Source organism: Xenopus laevis, chromosome 7L (assembly GCF_017654675.1).
Source record: "Xenopus laevis strain J_2021 chromosome 7L, Xenopus_laevis_v10.1, whole genome shotgun sequence".
Classification (NCBI taxonomy): Eukaryota; Metazoa; Chordata; class Amphibia; order Anura; family Pipidae; genus Xenopus; species Xenopus laevis.
The window spans coordinates 28,704,122-28,723,072 of NC_054383.1; the positions used below are offsets into that span (position 1 = coordinate 28,704,122).

The 18,951-nt window shown below is 38.5% G+C and overlaps 1 protein-coding gene across 1 annotated transcript in view; it reads right to left on the reverse strand.

Moving 5' to 3' along the window:
* Positions 1–1,944: 1,944 nt before the first annotated feature.
* The window catches only part of LOC108695759 (RRP12-like protein), a 36,059-nt gene continuing 19,052 nt past the window's right edge, over positions 1,945–18,951 (reverse strand). The window contains 12 exon segments of the mRNA XM_018224730.2: positions 1,945–2,310; positions 2,745–2,827; positions 4,729–4,796; positions 6,564–6,639; positions 10,268–10,320; positions 10,606–10,716; positions 12,034–12,200; positions 12,339–12,497; positions 13,504–13,595; positions 15,436–15,593; positions 18,227–18,334; positions 18,695–18,800. Of these exon segments, the coding sequence (XP_018080219.1) occupies positions 2,211–2,310; positions 2,745–2,827; positions 4,729–4,796; positions 6,564–6,639; positions 10,268–10,320; positions 10,606–10,716; positions 12,034–12,200; positions 12,339–12,497; positions 13,504–13,595; positions 15,436–15,593; positions 18,227–18,334; positions 18,695–18,800 (1,281 nt within the window). The 3' untranslated portion in view covers positions 1,945–2,210.

Genomic DNA, 18,951 nt, shown 5'->3' on the forward strand with positions numbered 1-18,951 from the left:
GGTCATAGTATAAAAAGCCTTGTACCTCTCTGCATAGTAGCATTACTTATAATCAGTGTCTTCTGAGGGCTAGAACCTCCCCCACCACTAGCTTTTGCGGCTTTTAAGAGAGATTACCCAAACCAACGGCCATTTTTTAAAAGCATAGGGCCACCATTTGTTTAAAGGGGTAGGTATGGGGTACTATAAACCACATGAAGCTTAGCCTGCAGCTTCTGGCTCGAATACAATATAAAAAAGAGGGGTTGTGGGTGCACTCAAAGGCTAAGTTAAAATATGTTTAAATACAATGGAAGTGCTACTGATTTGGCCAATTAATCAATGCACATTACCTGGTCCCTGTCTCATAAGTAATTCAGTATATATGCAACTGCATGTGTTTACAAAAACAAATAAGCCACCAGACTAAACCAGGTTCAGGAGACACTGATTACAAGTAATGCTACTATGCAGAGAGGTAGAAGCCTTTTTATACTATGACTAGTAAATAGTTAGTGACCACCATACGGGGTTTACCTTGACGTGACCGGTGGCTTATCAACTTTATGATCATCACTTTGTAACTAAAACCCCTGTTTTTGTAAACACATACACTTGCATTTATACTGAATTACTTATGAAACAGGGGAACAGGGAATGTGCATTGATTAACTGGCCTAATCAGTAGCACTTCTATTGTATTTAAACACATTTTAACTTAGTGCTCCCACAACCCACCTTTTTTGTGTATCTGCTATTTATCTTCTGCCATTTATTTCAATTGCCTCCATTGCTACACAGAAGACTATTGTAGTGTTCCTGATCAGTTTTTACCAGTGCAAGGCAAGAGTACATTATATTTTCTTTTCTTTTTCTAACCTGTGCCCTCAATTTAGAGCAAACAAAAAAACTCAAATAAATTTTTGCAGCGTCAAATGTCAATGACGCGGTTATGATTTCGGGGTTTTAAAATGATTTTAAATGCAGCAGCATTAAAGCAAGCAATTATGTTTGTCATATCAGAAAACAAGGGGCCACTTTTCTGCTGTAAGCGGTTTCTTGCAGGATCAAAATCTCGTGATCACATAATTCATTAGGAGGCTTAATGGTCGGACATTATAGCAGAATGCAGAACATCCTCTTCAGGGAGAACACTTAAGGATCTTCAGATGTCGTACAATGATAATTTGTTTACTTCACAACAGTGGTATAAGGAGGCTGCTCCACTCCCAAGTGTCCATTAACCTTTTCAGTACTGGCAAGGCATTTGGGCAGGTGAGTGTTACAGATATGGCTTAAAGCTGGCCATAGATGTAAAGATTTTTAAAAGATTCGAACGTCATCGTGAGACCATGATTATCTCGAAATGATCGTACGAATTGTCCATCAACTAAAAAGACCAATTTGCCAGGAAAACAAAGGGGAGCTGCCTGCTTGTCCCTGCAAACATAAATAGATTGCACTGGGACCGATAAAGATTTTTTAACCTGGCCGATTAATTTTCTGACAGATGTCGGCCGAAAAATTGTAAAATGTACGATTGTTCAAATCCCACTAACCGCACAATAATTGCTATCTTTGCGTCTATGGGGACCTTTAGATGTTAAATCTGTTGGGAGAGGTGCACCAAATCATCCATTAAGTGTTGGTCATTGTTATACATGTGTCACCTGAATAACAGTGTCATTAGAAATAAGACTAAAAAAAAAAAAAAAAAGATTTTGCAAGGCAATCGTCTCGAAAAACTGTTTCCATTAAACATCCCACTCATCTTGGATTTAAATCAGGCTCCATGACTCATATCAGAAAAAAAACTTGGAATCTCTGAAAAACCACAGCTATTGTTGCATGGCATGAAATGACTTTTTCTGATTATGCAAATTTCACCGCAGCATCAAGAGCACAAAAGCCGAGTGGAAAAATGGCATTGCCCGGGGCTATCAGTTCACTTGCGTCACTCGAAAATTACAAACAGATGATATATTTTAATGGGTTGTAGTTTACAGAGCTTCCACTGCAGTTTATGTATGACAGTAATTGATGTAAACGGGAAATTAATAACTTGTTCTCTGAAGCCTTATAAAGGCAGTTTCCTAGGAAGTCTTGTCCTGATAGATAAACATGGCAGAGCGACACACTTCTTCCTAGCGGGTGAGCGGTTCAAGAGAGGTCGGCTGCTCTGTATTACGCACACTGCTTCAAACACAATCTTGCCCTTTGAAGATGAAACCTTAAAGCTTTCTGTCTTTTCTCTTTTTCAGTCCACTCTGTGCTCCTCTTTGTGCTGCTCTCACCATGCCTTTAAATTGGCCTTGCATCTTTGCTTTCTTCCTGCAAACAGAAATGAAGTTGTGTCATATGCTTTTACTTTGAGTTCCAAAATGTACCACTTTTCAGTCAAACCAGTTACTATTAAAATGCTTTTCCAGTGTTTGGAATGAATACTGTACAAGAAGACAAAGGCTATTAAGACAGAAGAGGCACTAGAAAAAGGAACATAAAGAAAAAGCTGAGAGAAAAACAACCAGCAGTAAAAAGAGAATAAAGGAAGGAACGGAGGGATACTACGGAACTCTGCCCCTGAATTTCCGACACATGTGATGGATTACAAATGAGGGAAATGATTAAAGGTCACAGCCTTTTCTCAGCTTTTTCCTAGAAATACTGTTCAGCAGCAAATTCTCACATAGAACAACAAGTGCACAGTTGTGCCCCTTCAACAGTAATAAAGTATCTCTCCCCAGTGCAAGGGACAGTAGAATTACCTCCGGTTAAGGTTGGCTTTGTTTAGAGGGATGTATGCATATGGATCGTGCTTGCCTTTCTGTTTCACATCGCCTTTTCCTTTCTGTATAGAAGAAACACAAAATGACATCCATAGATAAAGCCTTCCACAGGAAGAACATTACACAGTAATGCAATCAAAGTCCTCTGTTTTAGTTTAATATTAATGGATGTGGCTAGTAAACCAGTAAGGGGTGGAACAGCAAATGGAATAAAGGCAGAGAGGTAGAACTATAGTTGCCTAAAGGTGGCCATATATGGGTTGAATATAGCTGCCAACAGACTGGCTTTCCCAATCAATATCTGGCCGAAGGTCAGGACTAAAAAAGACAGGACAGGACTAAAAAAATCCCACTGGATCGCGGACTGTATCTGTTCATTGATGCAGTCCAGTGATCCGACTGCCCATTTACCCTTTGTTATGATCCGATCTTTGAGCCCTAGGGCCCATGATAGGATCAGCACAATATCGCCCACAATGTGGGCATATCGGGGAGAGATCCGCTTGTTTAGTAACATCACGAAACAAGCGAATCCCTCAGTGCATGGCCACCTTAAGGTAAGGGAGGCGGCTCAGATATATGTCGTGTTTAAGCCTCAGCACCAATCCTTAATCAGAAGTTAAAAAGCAACACACTGCTTGCCCTCTTCTTACACCAGTGATCCCCAACCAGTAGCTCGTGAGCAACATGTTGCTCATCAACCCAGTGGTCTCAAAGCAAGTGCTTATTTTTGAATTCCTGGCTTGGAGCCAAGTTTTGGTTGCATAAAAACCGTGTGTACTGCCAACCAGAGCCTCCTGGTCAGTCCACATAGAGGCTACCAAATAGCCATTTTTGCATGCTTATATTGCTCCCCAACTGTTTTTACATTTGAATTTGGCTCATGGGTAAAAAAAAAAAAAAAAGTTGGGGACCCCTGCCTAAAACAATCTTCTTGACCGCCCTTTATTGAAGCTTTCAGGGGCACAGCTAGAAATAGTCAAAAGCTGCAACCTCCTAGAAATTGGTCTATTTTTATATGTAGCTTTCTTGTCAGGAAACAGTATTCCCCACCTCAGCTCTGGAACTAGAAAGATAAGGACAATTAAATATATTTATATAACATAGAATCCCCACCCTTGTGAAAGGCAACAGGCAAGACTCCTAAAACTGCCGTTTGCCAGAACCTGTTAATAAAATTCAGAGTGATTCAGAGTGGTTCAGCAGGGTTGGCAGTCATCAACTCTTCCTACTCGAGTTCTTTTGCCCATCTCTCTGCCACCTTGCAGCATCCACAGTTAAAGGAAAACTATACCCCCTCCTAACCATGTAGGTCTCAATAAAAACATTTCACAAAACAGCTTATATTTAAAACCCTGCTTCATGTAAATAAACCATTTTCATAATAATATACTTTTCTAGTAGTATGTGCTATTCGATAATCAGAAATAGAAAATTGCCATTTTAAAAAATAAGGGCGGTCCCCTCGGATCGTAGGATTCACGGTGCACACAAACAAACCATACATGTTAGGTCACATGAGCCAATTAACAGACAGAGTTGTGTCTTTTGCTTCCACACTTCTTCCTGTTACAGTTAGAGCTGCAGTATTTCTGGTCAGGTGATCTCTGAGGTAGCAAAGAGAAATGGTGGTTCAAGGCAAGAGATGTAAAAGGGCAATATTTACATAAATATATATACCAGTTTGGTAAGATTCTTTAATATGCCGCTTAATTTGATATCTGATGCTTCAGTATTCATTTTGTGGGTTAAGTTTACCTTTAAAGCAAATCTGATACTGACTGCAACTGCCTATGCTCCTGGAGACTGCCAGAAATTTGGGAAAAGGATGTCAAGAGGCCAGAGATGTGAGCCAGCAAATCCTGCTGAGCTAATCTGCATTTTATTAAGGAAAAAATGGGTTTACGCATTGTTCGGCTCAGAGCGTGTGGTATACGGTATAGGTATAGTATAATCTTAATACCTTAGGTTTGTAGTTTGCTCCAATTTCTGGTTTTCTGGAGAATGGTCTGTGTATTCCCGAGCCTCCAGCTGTCAATAAGACACAAAAATCAAGTTAGGATGAATGCTAGTCAGTGGCTTCGCTCAATGCAAATTAGGTACATTTTTACCCAATTTTCTGAATAGCAAATAGAAAAACATGTGTAGGAGAAATTCCGGATGCAAAAAGAAGCAGACACCTGTCACCATGCGCTTATCCAGCCCTACACAGTATTACTAATGCTCAATTTGCACAAAGCATCACACGTTAAAGGATGACCATAAAGTACCGGATTGTGAATAAAACAGTTTTGTCAATATGTAAACCAAACGCCTACTCTCTGCAGTGCCACATAATTGCTGGATCGCTTGCTTTTCCCTTTACTTTGCTGCTAAACTAAGCATGTAAACTGTGAGAGTTGCAACAACAGGAAGCCAACAATTAAATCTCTAAATCATTTTTACCAAGAAATAAATGTGCTTTGAGTAGTGAAATCTATAGAAAGAGTAACTTTCAGCTGAACAGAAAGAAGGAATGCAGTAAAAGACATTACGGCAACAAATTACAGTGTTTGCCGTGAAGAGAGCCCTTCCGAGCATTTCTTTAACTTCTTGGTTTAAAGGACCAGTAACAACAACAAAATGTAAATGTTTTATTTGCACTGAACTATAATGTATGATTGCCCTGCACTGGTAAAAATCCCAAGTATGCTTTACAAATACCACTAGTTTATATAAGTCTGCTGTGTAGCTATGGGGTAACGATTCAAATAACAGATAAACACTGTAGAATATGGGTTTAGTTCTTAAGGTGGCCATACACGGAGAGATCCGCTCGTTTGGCTATGTCTCCAAACGAGCAGATCTCTCACTGATATGCCCAATATCGGGCTGATCCGATCATGGGCCCTAATGCCCAACGATCGGATCCTAACAATGGGTAACGGGCAGGCGGGTTGCGGGACCGCATCAACGAACAGATGCGGCCGCGATCCGACGGAATTTTTAGTCCTATCCGATCGACATCTGGTCGACTTTTTTTCAATTTCTTTCCATTATTTCTTTTTTACGGTTTTTCCAAACGCTTAAGTTTTAAGTTGAATGTTCCTGTCTCTGGCGTTACAATCTGGCAGATCAGTAATTCAGGTGCTGACTCTATACTGTTACAATTCTACAACATTTAGTTAATATATTTCTCAGCAGCATCTCTGGAGTATTAGCAACTATTGTATCAATTCTAACAGATGCCTTTAATGAAACCCAGAGATTCTGCTCAGCAGGGACAAAGATAAGAAATGTATCAAGTAACTGTATCCATTTAGAGCAGTTTACAGGGTCAACGACCTCCTTCCAAAGCTGCTTCAGAAGGTGAAAAACGACACTTTACACTTCAATATTAGAAAAACGGTCACAAATAGAAAATAGGAAGTAATTGAAAAAAGTCGTTATTTCTGGTGATCTATCTGAAACCAACTAGTTATTTGAAGCTGAACCACCCCTTTAATGAAAAAAAAGTGTCTATAATTGACTGCCTAGGTAAAATAGCAATACAACAAATGAACATCATTAAAAACAAAAAACCAAACCCACAGTGATTGCCCTTTAAAAGCAGCACTGAACAATCTCGACTATTATTGAAGAGCAACTGTGCCAGAGACACTCATCTACAATAAGACGAATACAGAGGAAGTATATAATGAGCAGTATGATGTGGCCTGAGACATTCTCTATTTAAAACCTACACATAAAAGAACATACATCGACTCAATAAAAGGGAGCTGAACTACTCAGCCAACACAATAATAAGCATTAGCATACATTTATACTGTGGTTTTTTGTCCGTGGCGTCATCATCATCGTCATCTTCTCGAAATCTCTTCTTCTGAGCTTTTTTCTGTAGTATAGGAAAGAAAAAAGTTTGATAATGGCTAAAATGCAAGTGATTGAACAAAAGCCCAAGGTCAGGCACTTTTATTACTATGCAAGGACTGTACGGACCATTTGAAATGTTTCATGAATCACAGAACAGCAAACCTAAAAGCAACTGTACAAATAAGAAACAACTTTCACCTTTCAGTTCAGTAAACAAGAACAAAGGGGCTACCTGGATAAGGAACAGGCTACATGCGAACGAATAATTGTCAAGGAAAAATAGACCAAGGAGGATTTACATGTAGAAAATAACCGCTAAGGGCTATAATTAAAGTGCCCTCCAGTGGCAAAATTGATAGAATGTACATTAAATTATAGCAAAATTAATATAAACTTTCTAGATTTGGAAATTTATACTAAAGAGGAACTTTTTAAATCTAAAACTAACTTCAAACTTGTAGACGTATGCAATTACGTCTTTACCCACCAAGGGTTAATAATACAGGTATGGAACCAGTTATAAAGAATGCGCGGGACCGGAGGTTTTCCAGATAACAGATCTTTCCATAATTTGGATCTACATACCTTAAGTCTACTAGAAAATCATGTCATTAAAAAGACCCTAATAGGCTGGTTTTGCCTCCAATAAGGATTAATTATATATTAGTTGGGATCAAGTACAAGCTACTGTTTTATTATTACAGAGAAAAAAGGAATACTTTTTACAAATTTGGATAATTTGATTATAATGGAGTCTATGGGAAACGGCCTTTCTGTAATTTGGAGCTTTCTGGATAACTGATCCCATACCTGCATACCATTTGGGTAATTTTCTAGACAAAGAAAAATTGCTTGGATCCTGAAGTTCTACAACAGCAACTGAATTTTAGATTTAGACAGAGGGGTTATGAGGCAGGATATTAAATAGAATCAAGAGAAAGGGTTAATAAAATAGAAAGTTTTTGGGGTATTACAATAGTCACACGGAATGGGCAGGGTGGTGATCTAGTAAGGAACAAGAGGAGTGTAGGTGGATATAGACTATGCAGACATTTACTCCAAAAAGCTTAACGGGGAACTATCGCGAAAATGAAAATTTAATATAAGCTTCAGCGCACTGAAATAAGAAACTTTCTAAGTACAATAAATTCAATTCAATATTCTGTACCGTTAAGAAATAATTACGGTTTATCTTCACTATCCATCTCTTAGCATCTGTTTCTCTGCTTTATGCAGGAGTTGGGTGTCAGATATATTGGATCTAACTGTCAATGAATATCTTATAGGGGGGCTCCTTTTGCCTAGAAGATGTATTAGAGCTCACTCTTTTAAAATCACCAGACATCATGTCTCTCTACATGCAGGATTTGAGTTAGATTGGATGTAACTGTCAATGAATATCTGACACCCAACTGCTGCATACAGAGAGAATGTGTCTTTTCCTCGTGAGGCAACTTGCGCGACTTCGGAAATCGAAGCACCGCGAGTGCCATTGCGCTGGCGTTTTCTCATTATAGCAGGAGGAAGGTAGTTCGGGGAGATTGTCGCCACGAAGAAGAGGCGATTAGTCGACAGGTGACTAAATCCCCCCGAATCTGCCCGTTTGCCCCTGCCTATAAAGATCAGCAGAGGGACATACTAACATTTACCTTATATATTTCTGTCTTAAACTGATAAGAGATGGCAGAATGCTTGCTTGACTTTAACTGAACCAAGCATTTGTTGAAGTGGTAGCTCAGCTCAATAAAATAATGGGCAATCGTGTAACCCACAAATATATTTTAACCCTGTATTGTATAAAGATGGTAATAAAAGAAAAAAAATTATTATTTGTAATAAACAGGGTAATCTTGTCATTTTTTGTTCTAAAATCTTGCGGCAGCTGAACAGTCTGGTATAGTACAAGTATTTGGGCCACTGATATGGGTGGTCATATATGGTAGTAATGATCTGATAAATGGGGACAAAGATACGATGAGAAATCTGAAGCTTCATTTGCTTTCACTTGGATGAAATTGGATACTTGTAACATGTAATAATTTGTAATACACTGAGAGCCAAACATGTATCAGAGCCAATAAGAGCACAGCCCAGAGGCCAGGAAATAAGGTTTGAATAGCTCCCAGCTGCACAAACACTGAAATGCAGATAATCTCAGCTAGGCTTAAGAAAATCCCTGAAATCTGGCATTTAAGACATAAGAACATAAGTGGAGATTTAAGGAGTGACTGGGGCAAGCATTTATGAAACACAGACTGCAATCTGACCATAGACAGAATAATCATTTTATCTTGGATCACCTAGAGAAGCGATTCAATAAAACTGTCCAATATTATTTTGTTTAAACAGGCAATGTATTGAATGACTTGTAGAACACCTGCCTAAATAACAGGGCCAGAGTAAATAAGACAATACAACAACAGAAGTTGGCGGGGAGACAAAGAATGGTCAGGTTAGAAGAACCCATCTATTTACTGCCTGTATTGGCTCCCAATTCCCGGCGGATTACTTTAAAGGGATACTGTCATGGGAAAAAAAAATTTTTTCAAAATGAATCAGTTAATAGTGCTGCTCCAACAGAATTCTGCACTGAAATCCATTTCTCAAAAGAGCAAACAGATTTTTTTATATTCAGTTTTGAAATCCGACATGGGGCTAGACATTTTGTCAATTTCCCAGCTGCCCCAAGTCATGTAACTTGTGCTCTGATAAACTTCAATCACTCTTTACTGCTGTACTGCAAGTTGGAGTGATATCACCCCCTCCCTTTTCCCCCCCAGCAGCCAAACAAAAGAACAATGGGAAGGTAACCATATAGCAGCTCCCTAACACAAGATAACAGCTGCCTGGCAGATCTAAGAACAACACTCAATAGTAAAAACCCATGTCCCACTGAGACACATTCAGTTACACTGAGAAGGAAAAACAGCAGCCTGCCAGAAAGCATTTCTCTCCTAAAGTGCAGGCACAAGTCACATGACCAGGGGCAGCTGGGAAATTGACAAAATGTCTAGCCCCATGTCAGATTTCAAGATTGAATATAAAAAATCTGTTTGCTCTTTTGAGAAATGGATTTCAGTGCAGAATTCTGCTGGAGTAGCACAATTAACTGATGTGTTTTGAAAAAAAATTTCCGATGACAGGATCCCTTTAATCCAGATAAAATATATGGTGGCAGAGACAAAGTTCTATCTTCCCTGGTGATGCATCTGTTCACATACTGGTATTCAGTTCCCAATACAGAAGCCTTGCGTTACTATAAACACTTAGCCCCTAATGCCTTTCTCCTTATTGCAGCTGAAGAGAAAAATAAGTCACGAATACTAATGCTTATTTTGCATCTCTGATTGGCCAGTTGCTCAATCCTTGAATTATAAATTATGTGTAATTGGTAATTCATTACAGCATAAGACACTTTGTCCCCAAGCATGCATGCAAATATCACTCTTTGGAGCATGTAAATGTAAAATAGCGCACCTAAATCGTTATTTATAAGTATTTAGATAAGCTCATCCAATTAAGTTATGTTAACGGATACGTTTTATCCAGAGAAGAATCTGGGGAAATAAATAATATTAATCCCGCATTTCTATGCATTAAAGCGCTCCCTAGTTTGAAATAAAAACAACTATCCAAATACAAAGACTTACACTTCGAATTCCCACTTCCTGCATGAGATCTGCCATTTCTTCATCAACAGCTGCTAAAGGATAAAATCATTTTTATACAGTGAGTATGCTAGCAACCAGAATCTGACAAGTTTAGAAAATACATGAAATTATACAGGGTCCAATGATGAATTATCAGCCAAAGCAATTTGCTCCATCTCCCCGGAGAGAATACATAACCACTACATCACCAGTTCGATACTTTCATTGACAATAATATCTAAATATGCTCAGGAATGCTGCTTTTTTGGCAAATATATAAAATTTTTGTGAAGTTCAAGTAACAAACAAGCAAAGTAGCCAAGCTCACTTCAATCTACCAGTCGGATTTTTTTTTTCTTTTACTTCATCATCTTGGATTATGAGACGCCCGTCCGACGAAGTCTTGAAGTCGTGCTTGAGCTTGGTGTTCTTTGCATTTGGCCTTGTAGCTATGGTGCAAGCCGATCACACAACTTCAGGACAGAAACATATAAATCCAATACAACCAAGATTTCTTACACTTTTTGGATAAATATTTCTGGAGTCTACTTTATGACCCATTATTTAAATTAGAACGATTCAAGAATCAGCTTTTATTAGGATGGCCTATATAACTTTTTTTTTTATTTTGGAGTAGCAGAAAATGAAATGGGATCATGATGATCTATTCAACACTTGGGTGCTATTTTACTTGGAGCTCACAGATTTTTTTAATAGTTATGGTTGAATTATATAATCTAGACATGTTGTTCATTTCCCATTTCCCTCAGTCATGTGACTTCTGCTCTTTTTCTTTATTGCTGTACTGTTATTCTCTCTCTCCCTCCCCCACCCCAGCAGTCCATCAGCATAACAATGGGAAGGTACCAGATAGCAGCTCCCTCACACCTGCATAAATACATAGTATTGCTGGGGTGTGTACTCCTACTTTTTAGGCAACAGTATAAAATCCAATTGGGTTCAAAAGTTTTTTGTTCAATAAAGTCAAATAAGTTATACACAGTGGTCACATCTAGGGATGCACCAAATCCACTATTTTGGATTCGGCCAAACCCCTGAATCCATCACGAAAACCGAATCTGCATATGCAAATTAGGGATGGGAAGGGGAAACATTTTTTTACTTCCTTGTTTTGTGACAAAAAGTTACGCGATTTCCCTTGCTGCTCCTAATTTGCATATGCAAATTAGGGTTGGGATTCGGTTCAGATTCGGTACGGCTGGGCAGAAGGATTCGGCCGAATCCGAATCCTGCTGAAAAACCGAATCCTGGATTCGGTGCATCCCTAGTCACATCCCAGAGTACCCCCAGTCCAAGAGTTATACATCATTGCACAGGGTAAATCAAAAATCAGGAGAGACTTACTGTTTACTGAAAATGGAGTCCAAGTTATATATAAAAATGAAAAATCTCACACCTGCATTGCTAAAAATGCTCCCATGCCTCACCTAGTGGTAGATATGAGAACAGCACACAATAGTAAAAATTCGAGTCCGGCTAAGCCAAGTCGCGACTCCTTTAGTTACGTTGAGTAGGACAAACAATAGCTTATCTGAAAGCAGTTCCATTGTGAACGGCTGGCGGGAATAAATTATTATATGGTAGAGTGAATTATTTCTAATGTAAACAGTGTAATTTAGAAATAAAATAGACCACCATAAAAATCATGACAAAATCAATATAAACACAAACACCATAAACAGGGGGAGGGGGGCTTTCACTCAAATGGTCCAAGGATCTATATAGCATAGGATCTGTATCCTTACCCAGTACACACTGTGCAGCTTTAGGATCAAGGAAATTTAGAGGTTCATCTTCTTCTCCTTCTTTGAGCCAAGCTTTGCTCTTCTGCCGGGCCTGTTTCTTTTGCTGTTTGTTTGGTTTCTCTTCCTCCTCCTCTTCTTCATCAGAATCAGCCAAAATGTCTTCTATGCTAAAAACAAAATCAAGACAGTGTTACAAGCAGCTATGGGAGTTTTAGTGCACAGACAACTAAGCTTCAGTTTTCCAACCATCTAGGTCAGAGATCTGCTACACTGATGAATGAGGGGGTCTGTAGCAATCCTCTTACCTATCTCCCTTCAGTTTTCTGGTTTCTCGATCATCCTCCTCTCCCTCTGCTGCAGCTTGTTTTAATGCTTTCTGTTTCTTATTTCTTGCTTCAGTCTTGCGGATGTTTACTAGGACTTTATGGTAATCCTCAGGCAGCATAGATTTTACCAGCTCAAACCTGGAATTAGGGAGAATAAATGAGGGTGATAATGCAGGAAAACACACAGGAAAAAATACTCAAGACTTCTTGGAAGCTGCAAATAAAAAAAATTTGAACTTTTCAAGTGTAAAAGCTGGCCAAAAATGTTGAGTTCCCTTCATTTGGCCAGATCACCAAATGGAAAGATCTCTGTCCGATTTCACTACCCACAAACTGTTAGCTGGCATGGGGGGCTAATTATCAGATCGTACAGTGAACCTATTGAGACTCTGAAGACCACATCAACACAGTGATGCAGTCGAAGCCTAAAGAGATTTTTAAATGAGCCCCATAGATATTGGGTGATTTTCAGTTCAGAATCTGTGGGCTAGGCCCCTCTGAAGGCCCCATATGTGTGCCAATAAGCTTCTTACTTGGCCTGGAATTACAGAGCCTGCAGCATTTATCAGCCAGTGCACTGCCATCTTAATAAAAGCAGATAAACAATGCAGCAGCAGCTAGGCCCTGACTCACAGTGGATGAAAATAACAGGTGAAGTGCATTATATGCCACCCACCCATAGGTGAAAACATATAAAGAATTATATAGGAAGAGGATAAAAAAAAAAGATTTTACGTTTCATTACCTTTTATCAAATGACATTTATTTCTAACACGAAGGGCTGCTTCCAGACCAGATGTTGGTTTTGCCAAAAAGAGAAGGGTGTCATCGGCAATGAGAAACAGTTTCTCAGTTTGGGGACCTTTGAGCAGGCCTGTTATACTTGGTGTTTCCCTTATTAGACCGGCTAAGGGTTCCATGACTATGACAAACAGCATTGTGGATAATGGGTCAAATTAGATTTATACAAGTACTATAAAGATATTTCCTCTAAATAAATCAAACTTTAGAATTAAAAGCAAACCATTTCTTCACAGCATATACAGCAAGCAAAAAAGGGTTCTGGATTGCATCCAGTTAGAGGGATAGATTGTGACCATTTTTGTGCATTAGTATTTAAGATTTAAGTGCTCTGATAGCTTACCCAAACTTTCGAATAAACTTGGTGAATATGTTTTTCAGCTTCACTCGGAAGAAGCGCCTCATGTCACTGTTGATATTTCCTATAGCTTCCATCTAAAAAGCAAATTAAATTGTAATGATAAATCTATTAGTCACTGGCTAATTGTTGCTAAAACTTCATTCGTTTGCATTGGCCTTAAAGGAGAACTAAAGCTTAACTAAAGAAGTAGGCTAGAAATGCTGTAAATTATGTTTTGTGCTTCTGTACCAGCCCAAGTGAACCACAGCCCTTTAGCAGTAAAGATCTGTGTCTCCAAAGATGCCCCAGTAGCTCCCCATCTTATTTTCTGCTGATTCACTGCACATGCTCTGTGCTGCTGTAACTATAGAAATGTCACAATATAAGGCTGATTAGTAATTAATACAGATAATTACTACATGGCAGCACAGAAACCAGTGCAACTAGCATCAGAGCTTAGATTACAGACCAACCTCATTTTATGGATAATTAGTGACGACCCCTAAGCTCAGCTTCTCAACAGCCGCTCAGAACCCACTGATCATGTGAGTGTCACAGACACTTTCCAAGATGGTGACCCCCTGTGACAAGTTTGAAGTCCTGGATCATTACTGCTACTGAGAGGCTGCAACTTTAGGCTGGTGCAATAAATTCAGTATATAAAATATGGCATTTTTAGCCACATTGATTCTAAGAGTTTAGTTCTCCTTTAAGTAATCCCGACACCTTCAACTTCTAAAACGTCTACAGATATATATAGATATATATATATAGATATATAGATATATAGATATATAGATATATAGATATATAGATATATATAGATATAGATATAGATATAGATATAGATATATATATATATATATATAAAATCGGTGTTCTCTGATGGGTTAACAAGTGTAAGGTGAAGATTTTTTTTTTTTGGCAGCACATTACAGACAGTACTCAGCTCTGATTGGAGGAATCAATGGTTTGCTCAGATACAGCTGTATTCAGACTGTTAGTACAGAGTATCTTGCACATAAAGGATAAACACTGCCTTGCTGAAAAATCAGATGTTCAGGCAAGGGATGCACAGTAAGGCCTATGGTACACATAACCTCTTCTCGTGGGTGTATTCCAGCTTTCAGAAATGAATGAAAACCAATGCGCCTCAAATGCACAATTGTTGCATGCGTGCCATACACCTTACAAGCATATTTAAACCTGCACATTAAAGAATCCAGGATTCAGCCAAAATTATGCCTTCTTTCAGCAGGATTTGGGCAAATCCAAGTGCCTGGCTGAAACGAATCTAAAAAACTTTCACACAAACAAGAAATGCAAACATTTCTTAACAGTGTGCTGCATGATTGGTTCTCTTACCACATTTTGCCACTAATTTACATATGCAAATTAGGGTTTGTATTCGATTCGCTATTTGGCCAAATCTTTCACAAACTTTTCGGGATTCGGCTGAATCCTAAAATAGAGATTCAGTGCATCCCTATTCTAAAACAGTGTTAGTTCATCACAAGTTTTATTTCACAGCATATGTCTCGTAGGTCTCATGACTACCTGTGCAATAACCTCAGCAACGAAAAGCTTTTAACAGAAGTAGCTTACTGCCAGAATCAGGTCAACAATAATGCACAGAATATAGTTGGCATAAACTAGGATGAGGACCACTATTAGCAAGAGGGTATTCTCAATTAAGGACTCATTTGCTGATGGATCCACTAGTAGGAACATGAGGCTGTACAATAAATGGCTGATGTACTGTGGGTCTTACAATAACAGTGGTATTTATTGTACACTGCATAAAGTCAATGGGGGCACAAGAAAATACTTTCCTTTAGTTTATTGGCAGACTATGGACCTCTAGTGTAACGTTTCCAGTAAGGGAACAATGACTGCAGAGCAATCATTTTTTAAACAAAGATGGACTTTACTCACCATCATTTGCAGCTGGTTGGACAGAACTTTTATGTCCATAATGAAGATTATGACTTTGATGAAACCCAGCGCAGCTTTAATAACTTCCCGTGTTCTGGATCCTAAGAGGAGGCAGACGTTCTCCAACAACTGCTCAATCACATCCAGGCCCATCTGATCTGTGAGAAACAGTTTCCTAATTAGATTAGTGCTCACCACTATTTTTTAAAACCACTAGGCGGGGGTGCAATGAGGGTGTGACCACAAAATACATATAGTCAACTACAAGAGGTCCTCTGCACTCAACCCATTATCAATATATTTAAGACAGCGATATTTTGTGCATACTGCTACTAAAAAATGCCTTACCCTTTAAACAACACAGGGATTGTTTGTCCATATATTGCAATATATTTAGGCTGCTATTTAAAAAAAAATAGTGGTGAGCACAACTTTCCCTTGTTTGTTATAGTTATACAGGAGCAGTGACCAGCTCCATGTTGTAGCTCCCACCCTTCCCAGCTATAGTCAGGTGATCCCACTGGTGGCTAATAAAAGGGCAGCCAAGTTTGGGAGTTTTACTTTGAAAGCAGCTAGTAAGTTGCAGGTAAAATTAATCCCTTTGTAAAATGTATAATGAAGCAATAGAATTCTTAATGAATCAGATGAAAATTGAGCGTAGGACTGGCCAGATATGGGATGACTTTGACGTAGTTGGCCAGCTTAAATATATTGCAATATATGGACAAACAATCCCTGTGTTGTTTAAAGGGTAAGGCCTTTTTTAGTAGCAGTATGCACAAAATGTCGCTGTCTTAAATATATTGATAATGGGTTGAGTGCAGAGGACTTCTTGTAGTTGACTATATGTTCTGTACCACATCCCTTTAGTAGTAAAGATCTGTCTCTGAAGATCCCCCTGTAGCTCCCCATCTTCTTTTATTTACTGCACATGCTCTATGCTGTGGTCACTTACGGAGCTTAGGGGCCGACAAAAAATATACTGTATATACAGAATATAAATGTCACAATATAAGGCCGATTAATACATAATTCAGATTATTGTTACACAACAGCTAAACCAGCACAATTAGCATCAGAATTGAACAATCAGCCCTGTAGCATCAGCTTATGTGCCAGGCAAACTTAATTTTCTGCTTGATGATCTGTGACGACCCCTAAACTTAGCTTCTCAACAGCCAACTTAGCTGCTCAGAGCCAACTGAGCATGTGCATGCTTTTGTGACTGTTTAAAGGACAAGTAACACCAAATAATAAAGTGTTTTATATGCTTTAATATATATATATATATATATATATATATATATATATATATATATATATATATATACACACACACACACACACACACACACACACACAGTGGTGTGAAAAACTATTTGCCCCCTTCCTGATTTCTTATTCTTTTGCATGTTTGTCACACTTAACATTTAACTATTAGTCAAAGATAACATAATTGAACACAAAATGCAGTTTTTAAATGAAGGTTTACGTAATTAAGGGAGGAAAAAAAACTCCAAATCTACTTGGGCCTGTGTGAAAAACTGATTGCCCCCCTTGTTAAAAAATAACTTAACTGTGGTTTATCACACCTGAGTTCAATTTCTGTACTCACCCCCAGGCCTGATTACTGCCACACCTGTTTCAATCAAGAAATCACTTAAATAGGAGCTACCTGACACAGAGAAGTAGACCAAAAGCACCTCAAAAGCTAGACATCATGCCAAGATCCAAAGAAATTCAGGAACAAATGAGAACAAAAGTAATTGAGATCTATCAGTCTGGTAAAGGTTATAAAGCCATTTCTAAAGGTTTGGGACTCCAGCGAACCACAGTGAGAGCCATTATCCACAAATGGCAAAAACATGGAACAGTGGTGAACCTTCCCAGGAGTGGCCGGCCGACCAAAATTACCCCAAGAGCGCAGAGACAACTCATCCGAGAGGCCACAAAAGACCCCAGGACAACATCTAAAGAACTGCAGGCCTCACTTGCCTCAATTAAGGTCAGTGTTCACGACTCCACCATAAGAAAGAGACTGGGCAAAAACGGCCTGCATGGCAGATTTCCAAGGCGCAAACCACTTTTAAGCAAAAAGAACATTAAGACTCGTCTCAATTTTGCTAAAAAACATCTCAATGATTGCCAAGACTTTTGGGAAAATAACTTGTGGACCGACGAGACAAAAGTTGAACTTTTTGGAAGGTGCACGTCCCGTTACATCTGGCGTAAAAGTAACACAGCATTTTAGAAAAAGAACATCATACCAACAGTAAAATATGTATATATATATATATATATATATATATATATATATATATATATATATATATATATATATAAAATAAACAGTTGCCCTACACAAGCGGTATAGGGCAAAAGTCTCATGTGTAAACAGCGATAACAGATAGAACTGTGTAGAATACAATGGCCTTATTTCTTACACAGAAGATAACCAGGGGTCAAACTGCCTCATGGCTCTCTACAGAACAATGGAAAGACATTCTCTCTTGTATAAAATAGAACACTTGTTGCCAAGAAATAGTAGTATATATTTTCACTTTTTGTCATTACTGGTCTTTTAAACTGACCCTTGCCTTTATAATTGTGACATTATATCATTAATCAGTAATTCAATATTGCAAAGTTTGTTATAGGTCTAATAATTCATAATAATCAGTTGCCAGGCTCAATTTGAAAGCAAATATCTGAGTGGTTGTTATGGGTCACCATACTGGAGCAATGTTTTGCTATTTATATTACATTACCAAAGTTTTTTGGTCTTACTTACCTTTGAATTCAAACAAGAGCCGTGTGAGTGTCAGCACGGAGCAGCTGATCATGGTGACGGAACCAGTCAGTCCTGCATAGACAACAGCCAAGTACTGCTCCATAGCCTCTGAAAGTGCAACACAACAACATTTAAACAGTGTTCCGCCTTTTATTTTAATTCCAATAGACTCTAAAATTAAATTTTATTTTAATTCCAATAGACTCTAAAAAGGAAGCAACACATCCAATGAAAACATAATTTGTATCATCATGTCCCAAGAAAACAGTGCAGCTTTCAGATGGTGCATCTCCAAGCAAATATATTGGTCTGTTCCCATCTGCAGCAACATTTGTTTCTTATTAATCTTCTAATGGCATAAAGCCATATTTGTGTACTGTATGTAAATATGTAAGGTCTCCCAGATAACACTGTGCTGTTGAGAAGCAGGACTTTTAAAAATAAATATATGATCAATATCTGGGTCACCTTTCTGATCATAGTTGAAGCGCAGGAAAGCGTATCCAATCTCTGCCAGTAACGTATATGCATTCTTGCGTGCTCCAACGGACACTTCTCTGGTACAAATCATCACCTGTCAGATAAAGGTACAAAAGCAACCATTATATATAGTACTTGCATAGCCATCAATATATAGGATATTTCTTCAGGTTAACTGCTCCATTAAAAAGTCACTTGAGAACTACAAGCTACATCCAATTCAATCAGAAAACCCTTATGAAAAT